General features: G+C 42.4%; 1 protein-coding gene and 1 long non-coding RNA gene across 6 annotated transcripts in view; both read left to right on the top strand.

The window, feature by feature from the left end:
* Positions 1-20598, top strand: part of ELMO1 (engulfment and cell motility 1) — a 532924-nt gene that overhangs the window by 220304 nt on the left and 292022 nt on the right. For all 5 annotated transcript variants that reach the window (XM_032235494.1, XM_032235493.1, XM_032235495.1 and 2 more), the window contains 2 exons: positions 362-484; positions 12205-12336. In XM_032235494.1, the coding sequence (XP_032091385.1) occupies positions 362-484; positions 12205-12336 (255 nt within the window). The remainder of the gene's footprint in view (positions 1-361; positions 485-12204; positions 12337-20598) is intronic.
* Positions 10573-11163, top strand: LOC116520966. Its single transcript, XR_004256869.1, has 2 exons — positions 10573-10955; positions 11041-11163. It is a non-coding gene; the product is annotated as an uncharacterized LOC116520966 (long non-coding RNA).

The following is a 20598-nucleotide window of genomic DNA, read 5'->3' as shown; positions in this document are numbered from 1 at the left end:
AAGACACAATTTATTAACCAATTGTATGCCATGAGAAATGTATTGATCTTCACATAACGAACATTTATCATGAATATTAATTCTTCATTTTAAAAGCATATTTTTTTAAATTGGACACATTTTTTACCGATTATTTTGTCTCTTTGTAAGAACAAAGAAAAATTTACAACTTTCATCTTATATTAGGTACAGTAAAATTACATTAATAGCAAAATATCTAACAATCCAAGTTTCATCATATCAACCTGATTGCATTTCTAATATTTGTTATTTTTGTTTCCACAGTCAATAAAGTTGGGTAGAATGTTGCTTTCATGTAAATACATTTTCCTGATTTTTTTACTCTTGCTTTTATTTTCAGTATGTTATCAGAGCTCAAAGGGCCATTAATAATGAAATGGCACATCAACTTTATGTTTTGCAAGTACTCACCTTTAACCTACTGGAAGATAGAATGATGACTAAAATGGACCCTCAAGATCAGGTAAAGAAACTGCCTTGCTATACTGCTGAAATGTGCAGCCCTTGGGAATTTGTGACTCATATCATCCTTGGGACAGAATTGTTAACAATTGTGGCTTTTCTTTTATATGTTCCATGTTGGAGCTTTTGTCAAGATTACTGAAAATGGTGTTATTTAATCTAATGAGACTAGAAGTTTTGATTTTCAGATCAAAAAATGCTATTTTGTAAGGAAGGGACTGGTGTCATAAACAAGCAGTATAATGGCTCTTGATTCAGAAAGGTATGGAAGAGTTCCAATCTCAATTAATCATGGATCAGATTGCCAATTATTGTAGATTTTAGAACCAAGTTGTGCCTAGAAGGGCCAGCTTACCAAATGATGAACCATCTGGCCAGGACCAGAATTTACCAGTAGTTTTGGTAGTACTCTTGGCTCAAGACCCTGCAATTGCTGCAGCAACACTTCCCAGTGCCAAACGTTGATACCTGACAAGTATGATGATAGTCTTGGCAATCTTATTTTCTTCCTTGCTTAGTATGAATTACAGATCTCTCTAAGACTGGACTTCCCTATAGACTGCAGTATTCAAATAATATCTTGAAGATTTAATCCATACTCTCAGCAAGAACTCCTTCCTTGTCTGTAAATATGCAAACTATGCTGATGTATTTGGACTATTCTATCAATCACATTTATGAGATCAGATTCTCATAAAACACCATTATACTATACAAAGATAAAACTGACACATCTAGAAGGTTTACCCAGGGTACTGTGTATCATAGGTCTTTCTTAGCATGAAAGCTGGCTTAGTGACTTTAGGTCCGTCTCTCTCTCTCTCTCTCCCAGCTTAAACATTTTCACAGTATTATTGTTTTGAGGGAAATAGGAGGCAGAGTATTAGGGATATTTGTCACCTTGAGTTATGCACAAAAAAGGCAGGATAAAAATCTCATCAACATTCACTCAAATATTCCTAACTTTATTGTAGGAAGAAAGATGATTCCATGTATTCCTAATTATCAGCTATAACCTATCTTTTCTTATTTGGGGGCCCTTTTATTAGCTACCATGCCATTTTTATCAACTTAAGTTTACTATGAATTTTCCATGAAAATGGCTAAGAATATCTAATTCACTTTGCTATTTATTATGGAAAGTTTGAAAACATGATAATAACATTCAGTTTCAGCAATTCTCCTCTTAATAGGGCTTACAAATAATATTTTTCAAAACTTTTTTACATTTTTCTGGTCATTTATTTGTATAATTTATTTATTTTGAGGAATCCATGTGGAATATGAACAGATAGTCCTACAGTGTCTGTTTAATCACAAACCATTCTTGAAAAATATTTGAATTGCATGTATGAGAAAACTTGAACTATTGTATATTTTCAAAAGGAATTTAGAAACATTCAGCAAAAGTTGAATTTGACTACCATACATTTCAACAGGCTTTCACTTTTTAATCTCTCCTCTCATTCAACCCTATCTGTTTCTTTCCCCCACCTCCTGGGGGAAGATGATGCTTCTGATTTCATCTTGAACTGACTTTTACAGTTCACTCCATAATTTGATGATATAGAATGCTCTTATATCTATTTTTTGTTCTACCATGTCTTTCCATCTGAACAAAATTATCTTTTTAACAAGGAGTCTTGGACTGTCAAATATCATTTTAACACTAATGATATTTCTTCAAGGACACTAACTCCCACAATTGCTGAAATGATGATTATTTAGAAAACCTGGCAGATCCCTAAAAGTGATACTGCCATTCAATTGGGAGGAGGGTGGGGCTTGGAGTTGATTTATTAGCAGTGCCTGTGACAACTGATATTTTACAACTGGTTTCCTGGAGTCTTCAAGAGTCTTCACATTCTTAAGCTAGGAGAAGAACTCTTACATAAAGCAACATCTCTGCAAAACTGTCAGCCCGGAGATGCAATTTTTGCTCTACTGAGGGGACCCTGCAAACCATGTCTGAGCACAACAGTGAGCAAAGGGAAGCTGAATGCTGGAGGGACCCACCCCCCACAACTGGAGACCTGCTTCATGTACCCTGTCAGAGAGGTTGAGGTGAACCTGGAGAATCCCCAAAAGCCCAGCTGGTGGATCGGCATCGGGATGAAAGATAGCTGGGTTGCGAGGACCAGAGGAGTCAACCTCACCGATGGTAATCAAAAACCAAGGTGGAAATTGGAACTAGGAGCTCCCTCTGACCAGGAGGAGCTAAAGAAAGCCTCGCTGAGGGAGGAACGTCTGAAGAGACATGTAACTCGGTTGGTGATGGAGATTTTGGAAAATCGCAACATCAGGGTGGAGCAAGAATGGCAGCAAAGAAGCATTGGAAGGGCAGCAGCCGTGGATGATACCAGGGGGCTACCCCCTCTCTGGGTCCTGCTGATCAAGCAGATGGCACAGCAGCAGGGGACCCAGCAAACCCTCCCCACAGTGGATTGGACCCCACTCCAGTGGATTGGAGGGTTCGCTACGTCACAGAGATCCCTCCTTCTGGCCCTGCTAGTTCTACTCCAGGGCCAGATGGCGAGAACTGTCGGGGCCCTGGTCTCAGGCTGTTGTTGCTAAATGCCAGGTCTGTGGTTCACAAAGCTCCCCTTGTCCGGGACCTAATTTTAGACGAGGGGGCAGACCTGGCATGTATTACTGAAACCTGGCTGGGCCCGGAGGAAGGAGTCCCCCTCACTGAAATGTGCCCAGAAGGATTTCAGGTGCTTCATCAGCCGCGACCCCAGTGAAGGGGTGGGGGAGTGGCTGTCATTGTCCGAAGATCTTTAGTTCCTCATAGGATCCCTGCTCCGGAGCTTGTTGGGTGTGAGTCCCTGCTGATGAAGTTGGACCTTGGAGGTCAAGTGGGTTTGTTGCTAACGTACCTACCTCCCAACAGCGTTGCAACAGCCCTCCCCTTGTTCCTCGAGTCAGTAGCCGAGTTGGTGGTAGAGTTCCCCAGGCTTATGGGAGATTTCAACCTGCCTACACTTGGTGAACACTCTGATGGGGCACAGGAGTTCATGGCTTCCATGACAGCCATGGACTTGACCCAAGTAATTCGGGGTTCGACTCATTCAGCGGGTCACATGCTTGACCTCGTATTCCTCTCGGAGCAGTGGAGATGTGATCTAGAGTTGAAGGGCATTAAGACCTTGCCCTTGTCATGGTCTGACCACTTCCTACTGAGGCTTGACTTTCGGAAACCAATCCCCCACTGTAGGGAGGGGGAACAGATTAGGTGGTTCTGCCCCAGGTGCCTGATGGACCCTATGGATTTCAGATGGCACTTGGAGAAATACCTGACACTCTCGTCCACAATCCGGTGGAGTCCTTAATCGCTGCCTGAAATACAGCGGGAGCTCTAAACCGGATTGCGCCTTTGCGACCTCTCCGAGGCAGCAGATACAGGAGGGCCCCTTGGTTCACCGAGGAACTCTGGGAGATGAAGCGCCAAAAGAGACGCCTAGAGCGCCGCTGGAGGGCCAGTAAATCTGAGTCAGCCTGAGCACTGATGAGAGCCTTTATCAGAGCCTATCTCGTGACAATACGGGCAGCGAAATGTTCGCATTTTGCCGCCCTTATTGCATCCGCTGAATCGCGCCCTTGTTTAGAATAACTCACTCCCTCTTGAAAGGGAGGGATGCGGATGACCCTTTACAAGGTAGAGCTGAGGAATTTGTTCAGTATTTAACGGATAAAGTCACTCAGATTCGGACAGAGCTGGACTCCAATTCCACAGTACCAGCCGAGGTACCGGGGGAAGGTCTTGAGTATACTTTATGGATTGAGTTTCAACTTGTCTCTCCTGAGGAAGTGGACAAGGCCATGGGAGCGGTGAGTGCCTCCACTTGTATACTGGACCCGTGCCCCTCCTGGCTGGTCTCGACCAGCAGGGAGGTGACACGCGGCTGGATCCGGACGATAGTTAACACCTCTCTCTGGGAGGGAATTTTCCCGCTCCTCCTAAAGGATGCGGTGGTGAGACCCCTCCTGAAGAAATCATCTCTGGACCCAGCCATTTTGAGCAACTATCGTCCAGTCTTCAACCTGCCCTTTGTTGGGAAGGTTGTTGAGAAAGTGGTGGCCTCTCAACTCCGAGGGTCCTTGGATGAAACTGATTATCTGGATCCCTTTCAGTCAGGTTTCAGGCCTGGTTACAGCACGGAAAGTGCTTTGGTCGCGCTGATCGATGATCTCTGGCGAGCCAGGGATAGGGGTCACCCCTCTATCCTTGTGCTCCTTGACCTCTCAGCGGTCTTCGATACCATCGGCCATGGTATCCTTCTGCGGCGGTTGCGGGAGGTGGGAGTGGGAGGCACCGTTCTTCGATGGTTCTCCTACCTCTCGGACAGGTCGCAGTCGGTGTTGGTTGGAGGGCAGAGATCGACCCCTAGGCCCCTTAATTATGGGGTGCCGCAGGGTTCAGTCCTGTCCCACCTCCTATTCAATATCTACATGAAGCCGCTGGGTGAGATCATACGCCGGCACCGGATTAAGTACCACCAATATGCAGACAATACGCAGTTGTATCTGTCCGCCCCGTGCCAACTCAGCGAAGCAGTAGAAGGGATGTGCCAGTGCCTGGAGGCTGTTAGGGTCTGGATGGGAGTAAACAAGTTGGCACTCAATCCAGACAAGACCGAGTGGCTACTGATGTTCCCTCCCAAAGATTGGCCAAGTATTCCATCTCTCAGGCTGGGGGTGAAATTATATGTCCCTCAGAGAGGGTTCGCAATTTGGGAGTCCTCCTGAATCCCCAGCTGACTTTAGAACACCATTTGTCAGCTGTGACCAGGGGGACCTTTGCCCAGGTTCGCCTGGTGCACCAATTGCGACCCTACCTGGATCGGGAGGTTCTTCAGACAGTCACTCACGCCCCTGTGACCTCAAGTCTGGATTACTGTAACGCGCTCTACATGGGGCTGCCCTTGAAAAGTGTTTGAAGACTTCAGCTAGTCCAGAACGCAGCCGCGCCAGCGATCGTGGATGCACCCAGGTACACCCATGTTACACCTATCCTCCGCAAGCTGCACTGGCTACCCATTAGTCTCCGGACTAGCTTCAAGGTGCTAGTCGTTACTTATAAAGCCCTACATGGCATCGGATCTGGGTACTGAGAGACCGCCTCCTGCCAATTACCTCCCATAGACTGATCAGATCACACAGACTAAGCCTCCTCCGGATCCCATCTGCCAGCCAATGTTGGCTGGCGACCCCCCGGGGGAGAGGCTTCTCTGTTGCAGCTCCAGCCCTCTGGAACGAGCTCCCCATGGAGATCCGGACCCTTACTACTCTCCCGGCCTTCCGCAAAGCCACTAAGATCTGGCTGCTCCGGCAGGCTGGGGGGCTGTTGAAATAGCCAGCCCCACGGGAACTATGAATGTTGTGTATTTTAAATTGTTGTTTGTCTATTTGTCTATTTATCCCCTTCCTTTGTTTATTGTAAGCCGCCCGGAGTCCTTCGGGAGTGGGCGGCATACAAGACCAATAAAATACAAATACAAATACAATACACTCTCAACCAACTCTGAAACCTGCTGGGAACTGGCAAAAATGGGATTTTTTGTGGCACAGGTTATCACCTACATGCAAAAATACGGGCGTGATTTTCAAACCCAAGGATCCCGAGTGCAAGTGGTTACCCTAGTCCTGGAAGGAGCCTCTGCCAGATGGATGGTGACTTTACATGATGCCAATGGACCAGAACTGCGGGACTTTGACCAGTTCCTGATGGCCCTGTGATGATGTTTTGAGGACCCCCTTGCAGACATCAAAGCATGCGACCACATTAAAGTTGTGAAGCAGGGACAGCAGCCAGTGGCAGGGTATACTGAAGAATTCTGAGACCTGGTGTGTCGTGTGAACTGGCCAGATGATAACCTGGTAAGCTGGTTCAAGGTTGGGCTGTGATGACCTCTACAATGCCTTCATGGCCCAAGGTGCACCAAACCACCTACATGAGTGGTATCTCACTGCCGAAGAAGCTGTGATCGACATAGCCAGGAACCAGTACCAAGCACGGCGAGTGTGGAAGAAATCCCCACCCCAATGGAAGCAAGAAACTTTCAATCCGCAAATGGCATGTTCTCCAAAAACCTCAGCCTGTTTCAAGTGTGGAAGGGAGAGGCACTGAGCTGAAGAATGCCATTCTCAAACACCAGCTACAAAACCAGAATGCCCATTTGGGGGAAACCTGGCCAGCGCGGGAAGGAGATGGCCTTGAGGAGCAGGGAGATCATTGAATATCCATCCCTCCCCTTTTTGAGGATGAAACCCCAGCTTCTCAGCAGGAGGAACCATACTCATTTGGAAGTGACCCAGAGAATGAACCACTGGTAAACAAACCAATTAAACCTCTTAACCCCCCCCCCCAAAAAAAAGACTGTATCCCCAACTGGGAGAGGGGGATAAAAATCTCCGCTTTAGTGGACTCAGGTTGAACCCGCTGTTTGATCAGTCCAACCCTGGTAAAAAAGTTGAGGATTAATGTAAGGAAGCTGAAAAGTCTCATAGCTTTTTGCCAATTAGATGAAGCAATAGCGAGGGGGAGGGAGCCAGCGTCTTTTGCCACTGAGCCTCTATAGATAGGCATTAGAAGCCATTACATTTATAGTGGTGCCTGGCATGGAATGGCCGCTAGTTTTGAGCCTTGCATGGCTGAAAAAATGGAACCTCAAAATTAATTGGAAGCAAGGCACCATAAAAGTTCAGATGCACATGACTTTTACTGAGAATCCACACAAAGAAAATGAGAGACCACCAAGAAACAACAATGCCTGCTTACACTATGCCAACCCAGGGCATATCCAAAGAATACAAAGACTTGGCTGAGGTTTTTAGCGAAAAAGCTTCTGATGAGCTCCCCCCTCCCCACTGCTCCATTGACTGTGTGATAGAAATCCTACCCGGTGCCAAATTTCCTAAATCCAAGTTGTATAGCATGTCCCTGAGAGCATTTATTGAGAAAGACCTAGCAACAGGTTTCATTGAGGCAACCCAACCAAAAATCGCAGCCCCAGTATTATTTAGAGGGAAAAAAAGATGGCTCTAAACGTCTCTGTGTGGATTTTAGAAACTTAAATACGATCAGTGTGCAGAACATGTACTCTCTTCCCCTCATGAAAGACATGCTAGCACGCCTCACTAAAGAGAAATTTTTTTCAAACCTGGATTTGAGGGATGCTTACTACCATATCAGAATTCAAGCGGGAGATGAATGGAAAATGGCATTTAACACCCCTCATGGATGCTACCAATTCAAAGTGCTCCTGTTGGGGCTACAAGGGGCCCCTGCACTGTTTATGCAATTAATAAACAAAGTGCTACATGAGCATTTGTATAAGGGAGTTTTGGTCTATTTAGATGACATTTTATTATATACTGAGACCAATGCAGAACATGTAAAACTAGTCTGGGCTATTCTGAACAAACTCTGCTCTGCCAAACTTTATGCTAAGCTCTCTAAATGTGAATTCCACCAAGAAAAAAAACGATTATTTAGTGTATCGCATTTCACACCAGGGCATAGAAATAGATCCTTTAAAAGTACAGGCGTAGTTAATTGGGAACCATCAAGAACATGTAAATAGTTACAAAGCTTCCTGGGATTCACCAACTTTAGCCCCGCTTTTGCCCAGATTGCTCTCCCCATCACCAAACTTTTAAAAATGAAGGTGAAGGGTACCCTGAAACTAAAGCAGCCTTTGAACTGGATAATGGAATGCCAAGCTGCATTTGAAAAACTTAAAACGGTTTTTTTCAGCAGAGCCAATTCTAAAGCACCCGGACACAGAGAAACCATTCATCACGCAAGCAGATGCCAGCTATGTGGCAATAGGAGTGGTCCTGCTTCAGAAAAATGAGCAAGACAAATTACAACCATGCGCTTACACATCCAAAAAATGGAATGAAACTGAGCAAAGGTGGGCCATTTGGGAGAAAGAAGCAGTTCGGTGGGCACTTTTAACCTGGAGGCATTTCCTAGAGGGGAGTAAGATCCCTTTTGAAGTCTGGATGTATCATAAAAATTTAGAAGCCTTAAAGACCCCAAGGAAACCCTCCCCAAAACAAGTACGATGGGCTCAGTACTTTTAATGGTTTGAATTTATGCTCAGATATCTCCGGGGAGCGGAGGGATTTTCTGGCAGATGCACTATCCAGAAAACCACAATACAATAGTACAAAGCCAGACATAATCAAACCCATGATACAAAACAATCAGCTATCCACTAAAGTAATCACCAGGTCCCAGGCCAAACAAGAAACATTGACGGACAATGACACCATCCAAACTTTAAACAAGCTTTAACCACTGATGAATATTTTTTGAGCCACAAATCCAGCTGCGGGATGAAACATAACTTAGCTTGAGTGGAAATGAAGTTGTATGTTCCAGCTAGACAAAGACTTGCCTTAATGGCAAGGTGCCATGACTCCAAATTAGCTGGACACTTTGGTTTTGTGAAAACTTTACACCTAATTAACAGGCCACAATTTTTGTGGCCATCACTAAAAAAGGATATAGAGAGCTATGTAGTTAGCTGCCCTATTTGTGCGACAGCTAAAAGATGTCAAGGGGAAATCCCAGGATTCTTAAAGAAGGTAGCTGAACCTTCAGCACCCTGGAGAGAGATTGTGATGGACTTTATTATAGAACTACCAGAAAGTGCAAGGAATACTGTCATTTGGGTCATAACAGACCTGTTTTCAAAACAAGTGCATTTTATACCTTGCCAAACGATCCCAACTGCCAAAAGTCTTGCCAAGTTATTCCTGATACACATTTATCATCTTCATGGAGCCTCACAGAGAATAACCTCAGACAAAGAGGTCCAATCCACCTCAAAATTTTGGAAGGCATTTTAAAATTTACTTGGCACTGTCCAAGGGTTGAGCTCGTCACAGCACGCCCAAACTAACGGTCCAACTGAAAAAATTAACTCGGTCCTAAAACAATATCTAAGATGTTTTATTATTTTTCAACAGGATTACTGGACTAAACTTTTACCTTTTGCAGAAGTGGCATTCAATAATGCTGTACACTCAAGCACTGCTTTTACCCCTTTTAGAGTAGCAACAGGCCAGGATTTCAGCCCCATGCCTGAACTATCAACAGATAGTTCTTAAGGACAACTTAAGGAGTGGATAGACATTTTACAAGACACATGACCAGTAATTAGATTAGCTTTAGAGGAAACTAGGGTGGCTTTTAAAATTCAAGCTGAGAAGAAAAGAGTGGAACCCAAACCTTTCCACGTTGGAGCTAGACCATACTTATCTACAAAATTCCTGAAGTCATTGCAGCCATCAAAGAAATTAGGACCAAATTTCATTGGACCTTTCCCTATCACTATAGTCACCAACCCAGTAACAGTAGAACTACTCCTTCCAAAGACACTCAGGCAAGTCCATCCAGTATTTCACATTAGTTTACTCAAACAAGAAGTAATATCACCACTCAGACCACCTGCATCTATACCACCTGTTCCTATCATGATAGAAGGTGACAACACTTTGAAATGATGGAAGTCCTTGATTCTAGGATCCACAGGGGGAAAACCCAATACGTAGATGATTGGAAGCATCTATCCCAATCCCAAAATCATGTTAGGGCCCCTACCTTCCTGAAAAAATTTCACTTGCAATACCCTGACAAATCTTGTTAAAATACTATAATAGAATTTTTGTTTCTATCTTTTCACAGGTGGATCTCTCCTTTTTCTAAGGAAGGCAGCATGTCAGATCCCTAAAAGTGATCCTGCCATTCAATTGGGAGGAGGGGGGCTTTTGGAGTCGATTTATTAGCAGTGCCTGTGACAACTAATATTTTACAACTGGTTTCCTGGCACCGAAGTGCCTTGGGATCCCCTCACCTTTTGGGGGAATGTTTATTATGGCCATGTGGGATGTTTCACTTCAGTGTCTAGTGGAAGATAGTCATGGGAATGAATATATGTTTGTTCGGTTCTCAGGACATTTGGAAAAGGAAACATCTTCATGCTGGTGTATTGGCTAAAATCTGCATTCTAACTAATGGGAGGGGTCTCTACTGCTTTAATTCTACTCGCATTGCCTAAGCGGATTCAGATGTTGCTTTGAACTTAATGGTTTCTATTCTATTTAATAAGAGGTTCCTTTTGAAATACTCCGTTTCAAGAGTCTTCATTTTCTTAAGCTAGGAGAGAGGAACTCATAGACCTATGCAATGCCAATTCTATAGTTTTAAGTTCTTAACTTTTAACTTTGATCTAGCTTGCATAACAAAAAGGCTTATGTTTTATCAGATAAGCCAGAATGTTTCTTGTCCTTTGAACCTCCTTCCACATCAATTTTTTGTCCATACATTTTGTTTCTTCCTCCATTTCTGGTACCTGTCCTGCTGTGTAAATCATTTGGAGCCAGATAAGAATGACATTCCCTTACCAGTCAAATCTGTCCTCAGTAGCAGTAGCAGCAGTACCCATATGCAACGTTGAGTAAGTGAGCTTCATAATATCCCTATCTTTCCTGAGAACAGAGAGAGCATTGCAATGACCAGTCATAGATTCCTTTTTTCTACAGGAAAGAACTCTTCATACTTTGCCACAATAGCTGGCCAGCTGGATATTTTGGAATATTTAAAGTGTCCTATCTTTTTTTCTTCTTGTTGATAACTATATCAAGACACTTCTTCCCATATTTGTTACTGTAACACACTGTAAAAACAAGTTCATATTAATGCCATTTACAGTTCTCATGAAACAATTTCCATGGATTTTATCACTGACCTGGATGCCGTTCTATTCACATTCATTATTCAAATGTCACTATTTCAGATCACATATGGTAATCACTTTTTTCTTTCATTACTAGTGTTTGTAGCTCTTGGTGCAGGAGGGGAAATTTGGAATATTTGATTTATTGAAAAGGCTATCCGGAGATATGAATATTCAGAAAAGCTGCAGAGGCTGTATATGCTTTCTTTATGCATTCTTTGAGAAGACGCCTCAAATTTGAACATTGGGACATGTATTTATTGGACAGGATTCTTGTTTAGACAAAGAACTATCATCGACTTCTTTATTCTTTGCAGTAAATCTACTTTCTCAATTTTCTTATACCTATTTGTGAATGCAGAATAGAAAGAAGCCTTAAAAAGGGAATTCATGCAGCAAGAGATGCTATATGAGTTACAGAAGCTTAAGACACCAATTTTACTTTAAAAAAATCTTTTAGCTATTTACAAAATCAGGCAATTTTCCTGGTTTGCTTTCCAAATAAAAAAATGAAAAGCTCCTGTCACCACCTGGAAAACAAAATCAGATTAAAAATGATCCCCTGACTGACGTATATAGTGTTTTTATTGTATGTATAGAATTGATGAGCATTATAATATAGCTTCCTTATTCAGGTATTCTGAAGAAGATATTTTGAATTTCTATCATTCAAAATGGTCACTGGTAAGATGATCATAGTCTGAAGGAATAATCAGGATTGGGTTGATTGTTTTCAAAACTATTTTTATCTTTAAGCAGAAATATTTAGTTTTCAATATTGCTACTGCTATTGCTATATTTAGTTTTCATGACATGTATAATATTGCAAGATAATCCAAATGTTATCTCTTACTGAATAACATTCAATTATATTAAGGAAAGCTGATGATATTACTTTTATCCAAAACTACATGCTTTGAAACATTATTATTTTGATTTTAATTTAAAAATCTCTTTAAAAACTTATCAGGCCCAGAGGGACATCATATTTGAACTCCGAAGAATTGCTTTTGATGTAGAATCTGAACCCAATAGCAACAGTGGTAATATTGAGAAGCGTAAATCCATGTATACACGTGATTACAAAAAACTTGGCTTTATTGTAAGTATTCTTGTTTCATCATATTAGCATTCTAATCGGTTTTGTTTTAGTGATGATATGATATGTAACATAGACATACATCTTTGATTTTAAGAATTGGGTACCTTAGTATAATCAGAATCCCTGTTCAAAGGCACATGCTATTCATTTCTTCACTGGATTATGCAGGTGACTGCTCTATTATTTAATCTCTCATTCAGATATATTGCACATTGTTTATAATTCTCCTATATAATATTTTCCTAATGGAAGATAGTCAGCCTAGCTAACTTTTTTTTTCATATTATTGTTTGTATCAAGGGACTTCTTGTTTACAGGCTGCATGTGGCCCTCTAGGTCATTTTGGGTGATCTAAAGCTGTCATAATTAGGGTCATAGTTGATGTTGCCATCACCCCAGAACCCTGAAAATCTGGGACCATTAAGGAGAGGAAGAAATATTAAGTGGTATTCTACAGCTCATTATGATCTCAAACATTTATTTGAATAAGGTCTTGGTAGTTCTCAAGGTTCTGTGTTTTGACATAAAGTATGTCTAAAAATTACTGACCCATTAAGTCAAATATCAAGTATTTCTTCCCAAGAACTATTTTTGTATACAGTACAAACCTCATGTTTATGTAGTCAAATCTCTATTTATTTTCTGAGGCAACTCTTGTGTAAAGGTTGTTGATTCTTTGGCAGTACAATATCTATTTATGAGAAGAGGAATGAAAAACCCCTGATAAAATGGATTGTCATTAAATTTTGTTTTGTTTAAATTTATAAAGATATGTAAACAAAACAGAATTAAAGTTAAGCATGTCTACCAGTTGCAATTATTGAAATACTCTTCTGTAAAGAAATGCTCTGGAATTAGAATTTGTTCAGGGTAAACATAATAATACCATTATATTATAGACTTACAAGGGCAAAATAATTTCTGCTTATTTTAAGTTTATATGATTTACATTTGAACTGCCTTTGTAGCCAATCACTGATCATTTTTCTCTATTTCTGGGGATGTGTGTGTTTCTGGTCTATTTGAATATTTCTATGAATACGGGAAAATGCATGACATTACTTATCGTTGTGGGTTTTTCTGGTTAAATGCACTTAATTATATATGCTGGATGATTGATTGCTGCTTTTTGTGATGGGTTCTACACATTCCTGCCAGTATAAGCTCTGAAGTTGTGATTTACTGCTTCTGTTGAGGAACTGGTTAGTGATGCATATTTCCTCTTTCCATTAGTTGAGTCACTTGTATTCAAGGCAACTTTATAAAGAAACCAGTTACTGGTTAATATTTCATTCCTTCACCAGAAAGAAAAGGTTAAGATCTTCCCCTAAAATGAAATCTATAAATTCCTGCACATTTTTCTGCAAGAACTTTCAATTTGAAATCTTCTCACTCAACATTGAATCAGTTGAGTGCTGAAGTCACACAAAGTACAACTTTGGCTGATTTTTTAAAAGCTTTTGATCCATTTTTAAATGGAGAGTTTATTAAAGTGGAGAAACATTTTTTTATAAGTGTTGCAATGATTTTAGTTTTCATCTTATGTTAAGATCAGAGATGGGCTGCTACCGGTTTGCATGGGTTCTGTCAGCCTTTGCTTCGCTATTTGCTTTCGGCAGTCATTGAAACTGGAAAGGGGAGGCATGGTATTTGGGAGGGGAAGTTTAAGTACAGGAGTGATTGTAAAAAAGGGAGTTTTGTTCTCACCATCTACTGCGCATGCTGCAGATAGTGGATTTGCCCGCCAAGGCCAACTGTCCAGCATACCAACCTGATGATGCTTTTTGAAGATGGAACCCGCATGACATCTGAGGGGTGTGTGGACTGGACTATGGGATGGGGCTACCAGGGGGAGGGAGTTGGATCACATATTGATATCTATGATTACGCACGCTTTCGCCTCAGATCTTGCTTTGCTTAGCTGCTATCTATTCATAACCAGTAAAAGAACTCAATTCTGCAAAATGGAGTTGTGGCTTCTTTCTTGGTTGCTGAGGGAGGCTGGCTTGACCTTAAGCAAGATTCTCACTTTCGCACTCATCCCGGAGCTAACACCTACCGAGGGGAATGTAAAAAATCCCAAATTTTTTAAAGAATGTCCCACCAGGCAGCAATCAGGATGACATGGGAGCGGATGCATCCTTGTGCCCTTTGGAAACGGAGCGGATGGCTGAACTACAATTGGAAGAATGATCTGTCCATCCCAGGTGGTTGTTGGGAGTGGGACAGAAATATGACCCTGAGGAAATTCCGGCTGGAGTTACCACAAGGCAATATCGGCGACCAGCAGCTGCTTGGCAGGATGCTGATGAGGAGAACTTTATGATGTCCTAGGCTATGAAACTCTTTGAAGAGGCTTGGGAGAGTCGATGCTTACATGAAAGCAGTCCTAAAAGAGAGGCTGATCTCCCAGAAACAGAGGAGACAACTGCAGGGATCTTGTTCTGCCCAAGGGGGGGCGAGGAGGCAGACAATGGAGCTGATCAGGATGGAGAAGCCCTGGACCCAGCAGCAGCAGCCACAAGAGCCATTCCAAGAGAGGGAGCCCCCCCCCCCCCCGCAGACACTGGATGGCTAAAATTCCTCCGCTTGGTGTGAAATTTAGTGGGGAATTAAAAAATCTAGAATTTTTCCTGGTTCAGATATGGAATTTCATGCAACAGTTTGGAGAAGACCTCCCCACGGAGGAAGCCAAGGTAAGAGTGGTTACCATGGCCCTGGAGAACAAGGCAGCAGCTTGGATAGTTGCCCTGCATAACGATGACTCCCCCTACTGAGACACTATAATAGATTTATGGCCACCCTGAGGAAACGCTTTGATGATCTGCTCACAGAGCAGAAGGCTAGAACCCGAATGAAAACCCATACCCAGGGAAAAAGCCCAGTTGCTGAATATATACAAGAGTTTTGTGAATTGTCTGTTTATATGCGTGGGTGGTCCCAAGAGGCTTTGATGGACAGCTTCATGGACGGTTTAAACAAAGATATATACCAGAACTGTGTAAACGGGGGGGGGGGGGGGGGGGTCCATAGCTTGCAATGCTGGTATGAATTCGCAGTGGATGTGGAAATCAATTTAGCCCGAAACGTACCATGAGGACAGTGAGAAAGAAAAGGCTACCCCTCCCAACAACCCCCCAAGGAGCTCCAAAAGAAGGGAAAAGTTGGTCTGCAAGCAAGCCCCAGTCGATCACCTGTTTCCGTTGTAGGAAGGAGGGGCACTGAGCAGCAAACTGCTGCACCAAGGTGGGCCCAAAGCGCCCTGCCCGGGGGGGGGGAGAGAAAGCCAAATAAACAGCCATGGAAAAGAAGGGATACCGCCATGAAAGGGGTGGAGCCTGCTGCGCAATTCCTTCCCACTCCAGGAGAAGAGGAACCATCCTCCTCATCGGAGGAAAGTTAAACCAAATCTGACGACGGATGTCTGGTAAGTTCCCGATCAGGCCCCATGATCATCCCAGTAGAACTTAAAGTGCCCTCTACTGGAGCCCAAGCTAAAATGCTGGCCCTTTTAGATTCGGGTTGCACACGTTGCATCGTTAGCCCTGAAGTGGTGGAAAAACTGGGCCTGAAACTGAGAACTTTAAAAGTCCCCATTGCTTTTTGCCATTTGGATGGGTCGATAGCTGGGGGGAGTCCTGCCCATTTTGTGACTGAATCAATAGACATGTGGATGGGAACTCACCAGGAGACAATAAGTTTTATTGTTGCACCGGGAATGGACCGGCCTCTCATATTGGGCTTACCCTAGTTACGTAAATGGAACCCACACGTCAATTGGAAGAAAGTGTGGTTGAGCATCTGATCTGCTACACCCTCTGAGGGAGAAGGGAGGGCTCCCAATATTGCTAACGCTGAATCTAACCTAGCAGCTGCAATGCAAGAAAAAATTGAGGGGGGAGGAGAAAATCCCAAAAGAATATTGGAACCTAAGGGATGTTTTCAGTGAAAAATCCTCTGATAAATTGCCCTCTCACCGTGCAACAGATTGCAGCATTGATATCCTCCCAGAGGTAAAACTTCCTAAACCCCAAATCTACTCAATGACCCCCTGTGAAATGAAAGAATTACTGAAATTTATTGACAAAAATTTACAAAGGGGGTTTATTGAACCTGCTAGGCCACTAGTGGCCGCTCCAGTGTTGTTCAGAGAAAAGAAAGATGGCTCCTTTCATCTCTGATTAATTACCAAAATCTTAATGCTGTATGCGTACAAAATGTTTACCCCTCCCTCTGATGAAGGACATGTTGGCCTAATTGGGGAAAAGAAAGATCTTCACAAAATTGGACTTAAGAGAGGCCTATTACAAAGTCAGAATTAAAGAAGGAGATGAATGGAAAACTGCTTTCAACTGCCCACTTGGTTGTTTCCAATTCCGAGTACTCCCATTTGGCCTACAGGGGGCACCAGCGGTTTTCATGCAATTAATAAATGAGGTTTTGCATGATCACCTGTACAAGGGTGTGATGGTCTACCTTGATAACATCCTTATTTACACGGAAACACGTGACGAACACGTGACATTGGTACGATCAGTACTCAAAAAACTCCGGGCCGCAGAACTATATGCCAAATTGTCTAAATGTGAATTTCATCAGGAAAAAAATGACTACCTTGGCTATCGCATCTCCCACAATGGCATCGAGATGGACCCAGCAAAAGTCCAGGTTGTCCCTGAGTGGGCGCCCCCTCGCATCCGCAAACAATTACAAAGTTTTTTGGGATTTGCAAATTTTTATTGTAAATTTATTCCCGCATTCGCCAGCATTGCTCTGCCCATTACAAATCTCCTAAAGTCAAAAGGGGAGGCCAGGCCCAGACCGGGGAAGCCATTGAATTGGACTATGAAATGTCAAGCCGCATTCAAAAAACTAAAGCGACTCTTTGCAGCTGAACCCGTTTTGAAACACCCAGATATGGATGCACCATTCATCATTCAAGCTGATGCCAATGATGTGGCAGTAGGAGCAGTGTTACTTCAAACGAACGCTGATAGGAACCTACAGTCTTGCACTTAGACCTCTCGTAAACTAACAGAGACGGAGCGACAGTGAGCTATATGGGAAAAAGAAGCTTTTGCTGTCAGGTGGGCTTTGATGACCTGGCAACATTTCCTTGAAGGGGCTAAACACCCTTTTGAAATATGGACTGATCATAAAAATTTGGAGACGTTGAAGACCCTTCAAAAGCTATCTCCTAAACAAATGCGGTTGGCGCAACATTTCAACCAGTTCAACTTCACCCTCAAGTACATCCCTGGAGGGAAGAACTTTATGGCTGATGCTTTATGCAGACTTCCACAATACAACAGCTCGAAGCTGAGCGTGGTTCACCCAGTCATCCCAGAAAAGAGTCTTGCTGCCCCGGTGGTTACCAGAAGCCAAAACAACTCAAATTTGGAGGTCACAACAGACCTCATATGCAAACTCAAGGAAGGCCTTGAGTCCGATGACTGGTTCAAGGAACATTCGAATGAATGTACCATGAAAGATAGACTGGCTTGTGTAGGGGCCAAATTGTATGTTCCTGCTAGCCTGAAAACTTTTGTTCTTCAGTGGGCCCATGATTCCCGAATGGCAGGCCATTTTGGTTTTGTAAAGACTCTACATCTAGTTAAGAGGCAATTTTGGTGGCCTTCATTGAAAAAAGACATTGAGTCCTATGTGGCCAGTTGCCCCATATGTGCTGCCGGGAAGCACCCACTAGGAAAACCCCAAGGCCTTCTCCAAGGTGTGGCCCGTCCTGAAGTCTCGTGGAAAGAGATATCGATGGATTTCATTGTCGAATTATCAGAGAGTCTAGGGAATACCATGATTTGAGTCATCACAGACCTGTTTTATGTGGCATACAACAACTCTGTGCACAGCAGTACTAGTTTCACCCCTTTTAAGATTGTGTTTGGACAGGACTTTGTACCTCTTCCGGAATTACCCCAGGAAAAGCCGCAAATTTTGTCCCTCTCCGAGTGGAGTGACCAGCTCCGACAAATTTGGCCCATGACCCGCAAAGCATTAGAAGCTGCTCATCGGGCACACAAGAAACAGGCCAACAAAAAGAGGGTGAAGCAAAGGGACTACAAAGTAGGAGATTGAGTGTTTTTGTCTACCAAGTTGCTCCAAACTACCCAGAAGTCAAAGAAATTGGGGCCAAAGTACATTGGTCCATTTTCTATTGTGAAGATCATTAATCCTGTTTCTGTATGATTGGAACCACCAAAGCATCTTAACCGGATTTATCCGGTGTTTCATGTGAACCTCTTTTTTTAATTTTTATTGTTTTTATTAAAGAGAAACACAAAAGAAAAAATCATCTTTCATTACATCTTGTAGAAAGCGTATCCATTGGTTACATGTATATTTTGTCTGTTTCTTCCACAATCATTACATATATTTCATTCAGTTTGAGTTGTACATTATGGAGTTTGTATATTTTATTATCACTATACCACAATTTCATTTACTTAGAGTTTTAAAGACACAACCACCTACTGGCATTTCCCCCCCCCCCCCCAATCGCAATGAATCTGTCGGAGCTTTACATCTTTATACCATGTTCTAAAAGGAAGTCTATTAAAAGGATGTCTAACATTCCCTCTCCTCCCCCCCCCAAACTCACAAATTAACACTTCTGTCCATTTTGCTTTTACCAGTACAACACACCTGTATATGTCCTTGAATATTGTCCAGTAACATTTCTTTATTGTTATTGTAGTTAGCTAATTTTTAAAAAATATTTTTCTCACCTCTCCTCTTCACAAGGCCAAAAGCATTTTATCTTTATAGCCATCTCTGAGCAGAAATTTATTACTGTATATACTCGAGTATAAGCCTAGTTTTTCAGCCCACTTTTTGGGCTGAAAAAAACCGCCTCGGCTTATACTCGAGTCAGTGAAAAATTTGCCCGAAATGGAGGAGAAAAGGGGGTGGGGCCATGCCGCTGGGTGACACTCGTGAATGGCCCAGTGCCCCTGTGAGTTTCCCCTCCCTCTGTGTCAGTTTGCCGCGCAGCGCGCACCGCACCATCCCCCCTCCTCACGTTCTAATGTAATGCAGGGCTGTCTTACGATTCCCCTTCCTCCCCCTCCTGCCGCTCTGCAACGATGTCCCACCTCCTCCTTGTTATGGCAAGCAGCCACATAGCGATGTCCCACCTCCTCTGGTACAGTGATCCAATGATAGGAATCACTGTGCCGTGTGTCATAGGAGGCGGGACATCGCTCCCGCGGCTGCACGGGACATCATCATCACAGCGGGACATCAGCATCATGAGGTGAGTGAAGTATTTCATTGAATACACCGCTAGTTTACTGTTTTTCTTTGAAATAAATATTCAAAAACATTATTGGTATCTATTTTTATTTTTGAAATTTACCGGTAGCTGCTGCATTTCCCACCCTAGGCTTATACTCGAGTCAATAACTTTTCCAGTTTTTTGTGGTAAAATTAGGTGCCTCGGCTTATATTCGGGTCGGCCTATACTCGAGTATATACGGTAATAAGTGTTAGCAAAATAACCATTTAAAATCTAAGATAATCTAAAAAAATGTTGACATTTCTAGTTAATAGTCACCAAAGGTATAGCATTAGCATTTCCTTCTTGCTATTATAGGTAAGAGTAAAGAAAAAAAAAACCAATTGTTTGCTAATTTATATCGCATCTCCTCTCTTCTGATCCAAATTATTTATACCTTCATGACAAGATCTAAACAAGAAATTTATACAGTTTATAAATCTTTTCACTAAATCTCAATTTACAATTTATGGCCCAGTTATTTATCCTAATTAAAGTAATCATTTCATTATTAATATCATAGTAAATTATATGTTAAGGAATAAACATTCAATGATGATCTAAAACAGTCTATCAAGTACTAAAATCCCTACTTATTAATCATCAAAAGTTAACTAATTTTTATCATAGAGTGGCATTATCAACCAGTGTCTTTTCAGTAGCAAAATGGTCCTTTCTCTCTCACCAGCTGTTGTGTCAATTCTCTTTTTAGCACCTTTTCAGAGTTTAGAATTTCTCTCCGCACTTTGTGGCTTGAAGGATCTCTCATGTAGATTCGTTGCCCTTGAGTTGTTATTAACGTAGGCTTATCTTTGGTTATCAAACTTATTTCTGGATGAATTTATCTTCTTAATTCCATCCTTTTCACTCTTTTATTTTCTCCTGCATCTTGGAATTTGGGAGAAAGCTCCAAATTGTCAAAGTCACTTTTCCAACTTCCCTTCTTTTCACTTTCACTTATATTTACTCTA

Source organism: Thamnophis elegans, chromosome Z, assembly GCF_009769535.1.
Source record: "Thamnophis elegans isolate rThaEle1 chromosome Z, rThaEle1.pri, whole genome shotgun sequence".
NCBI lineage: Eukaryota > Metazoa > Chordata > Lepidosauria > Squamata > Colubridae > Thamnophis > Thamnophis elegans.
The sequence above is the reverse complement of the archived record's forward strand: the minus strand, read 5'-3'. Positions and strand labels throughout refer to the sequence as shown.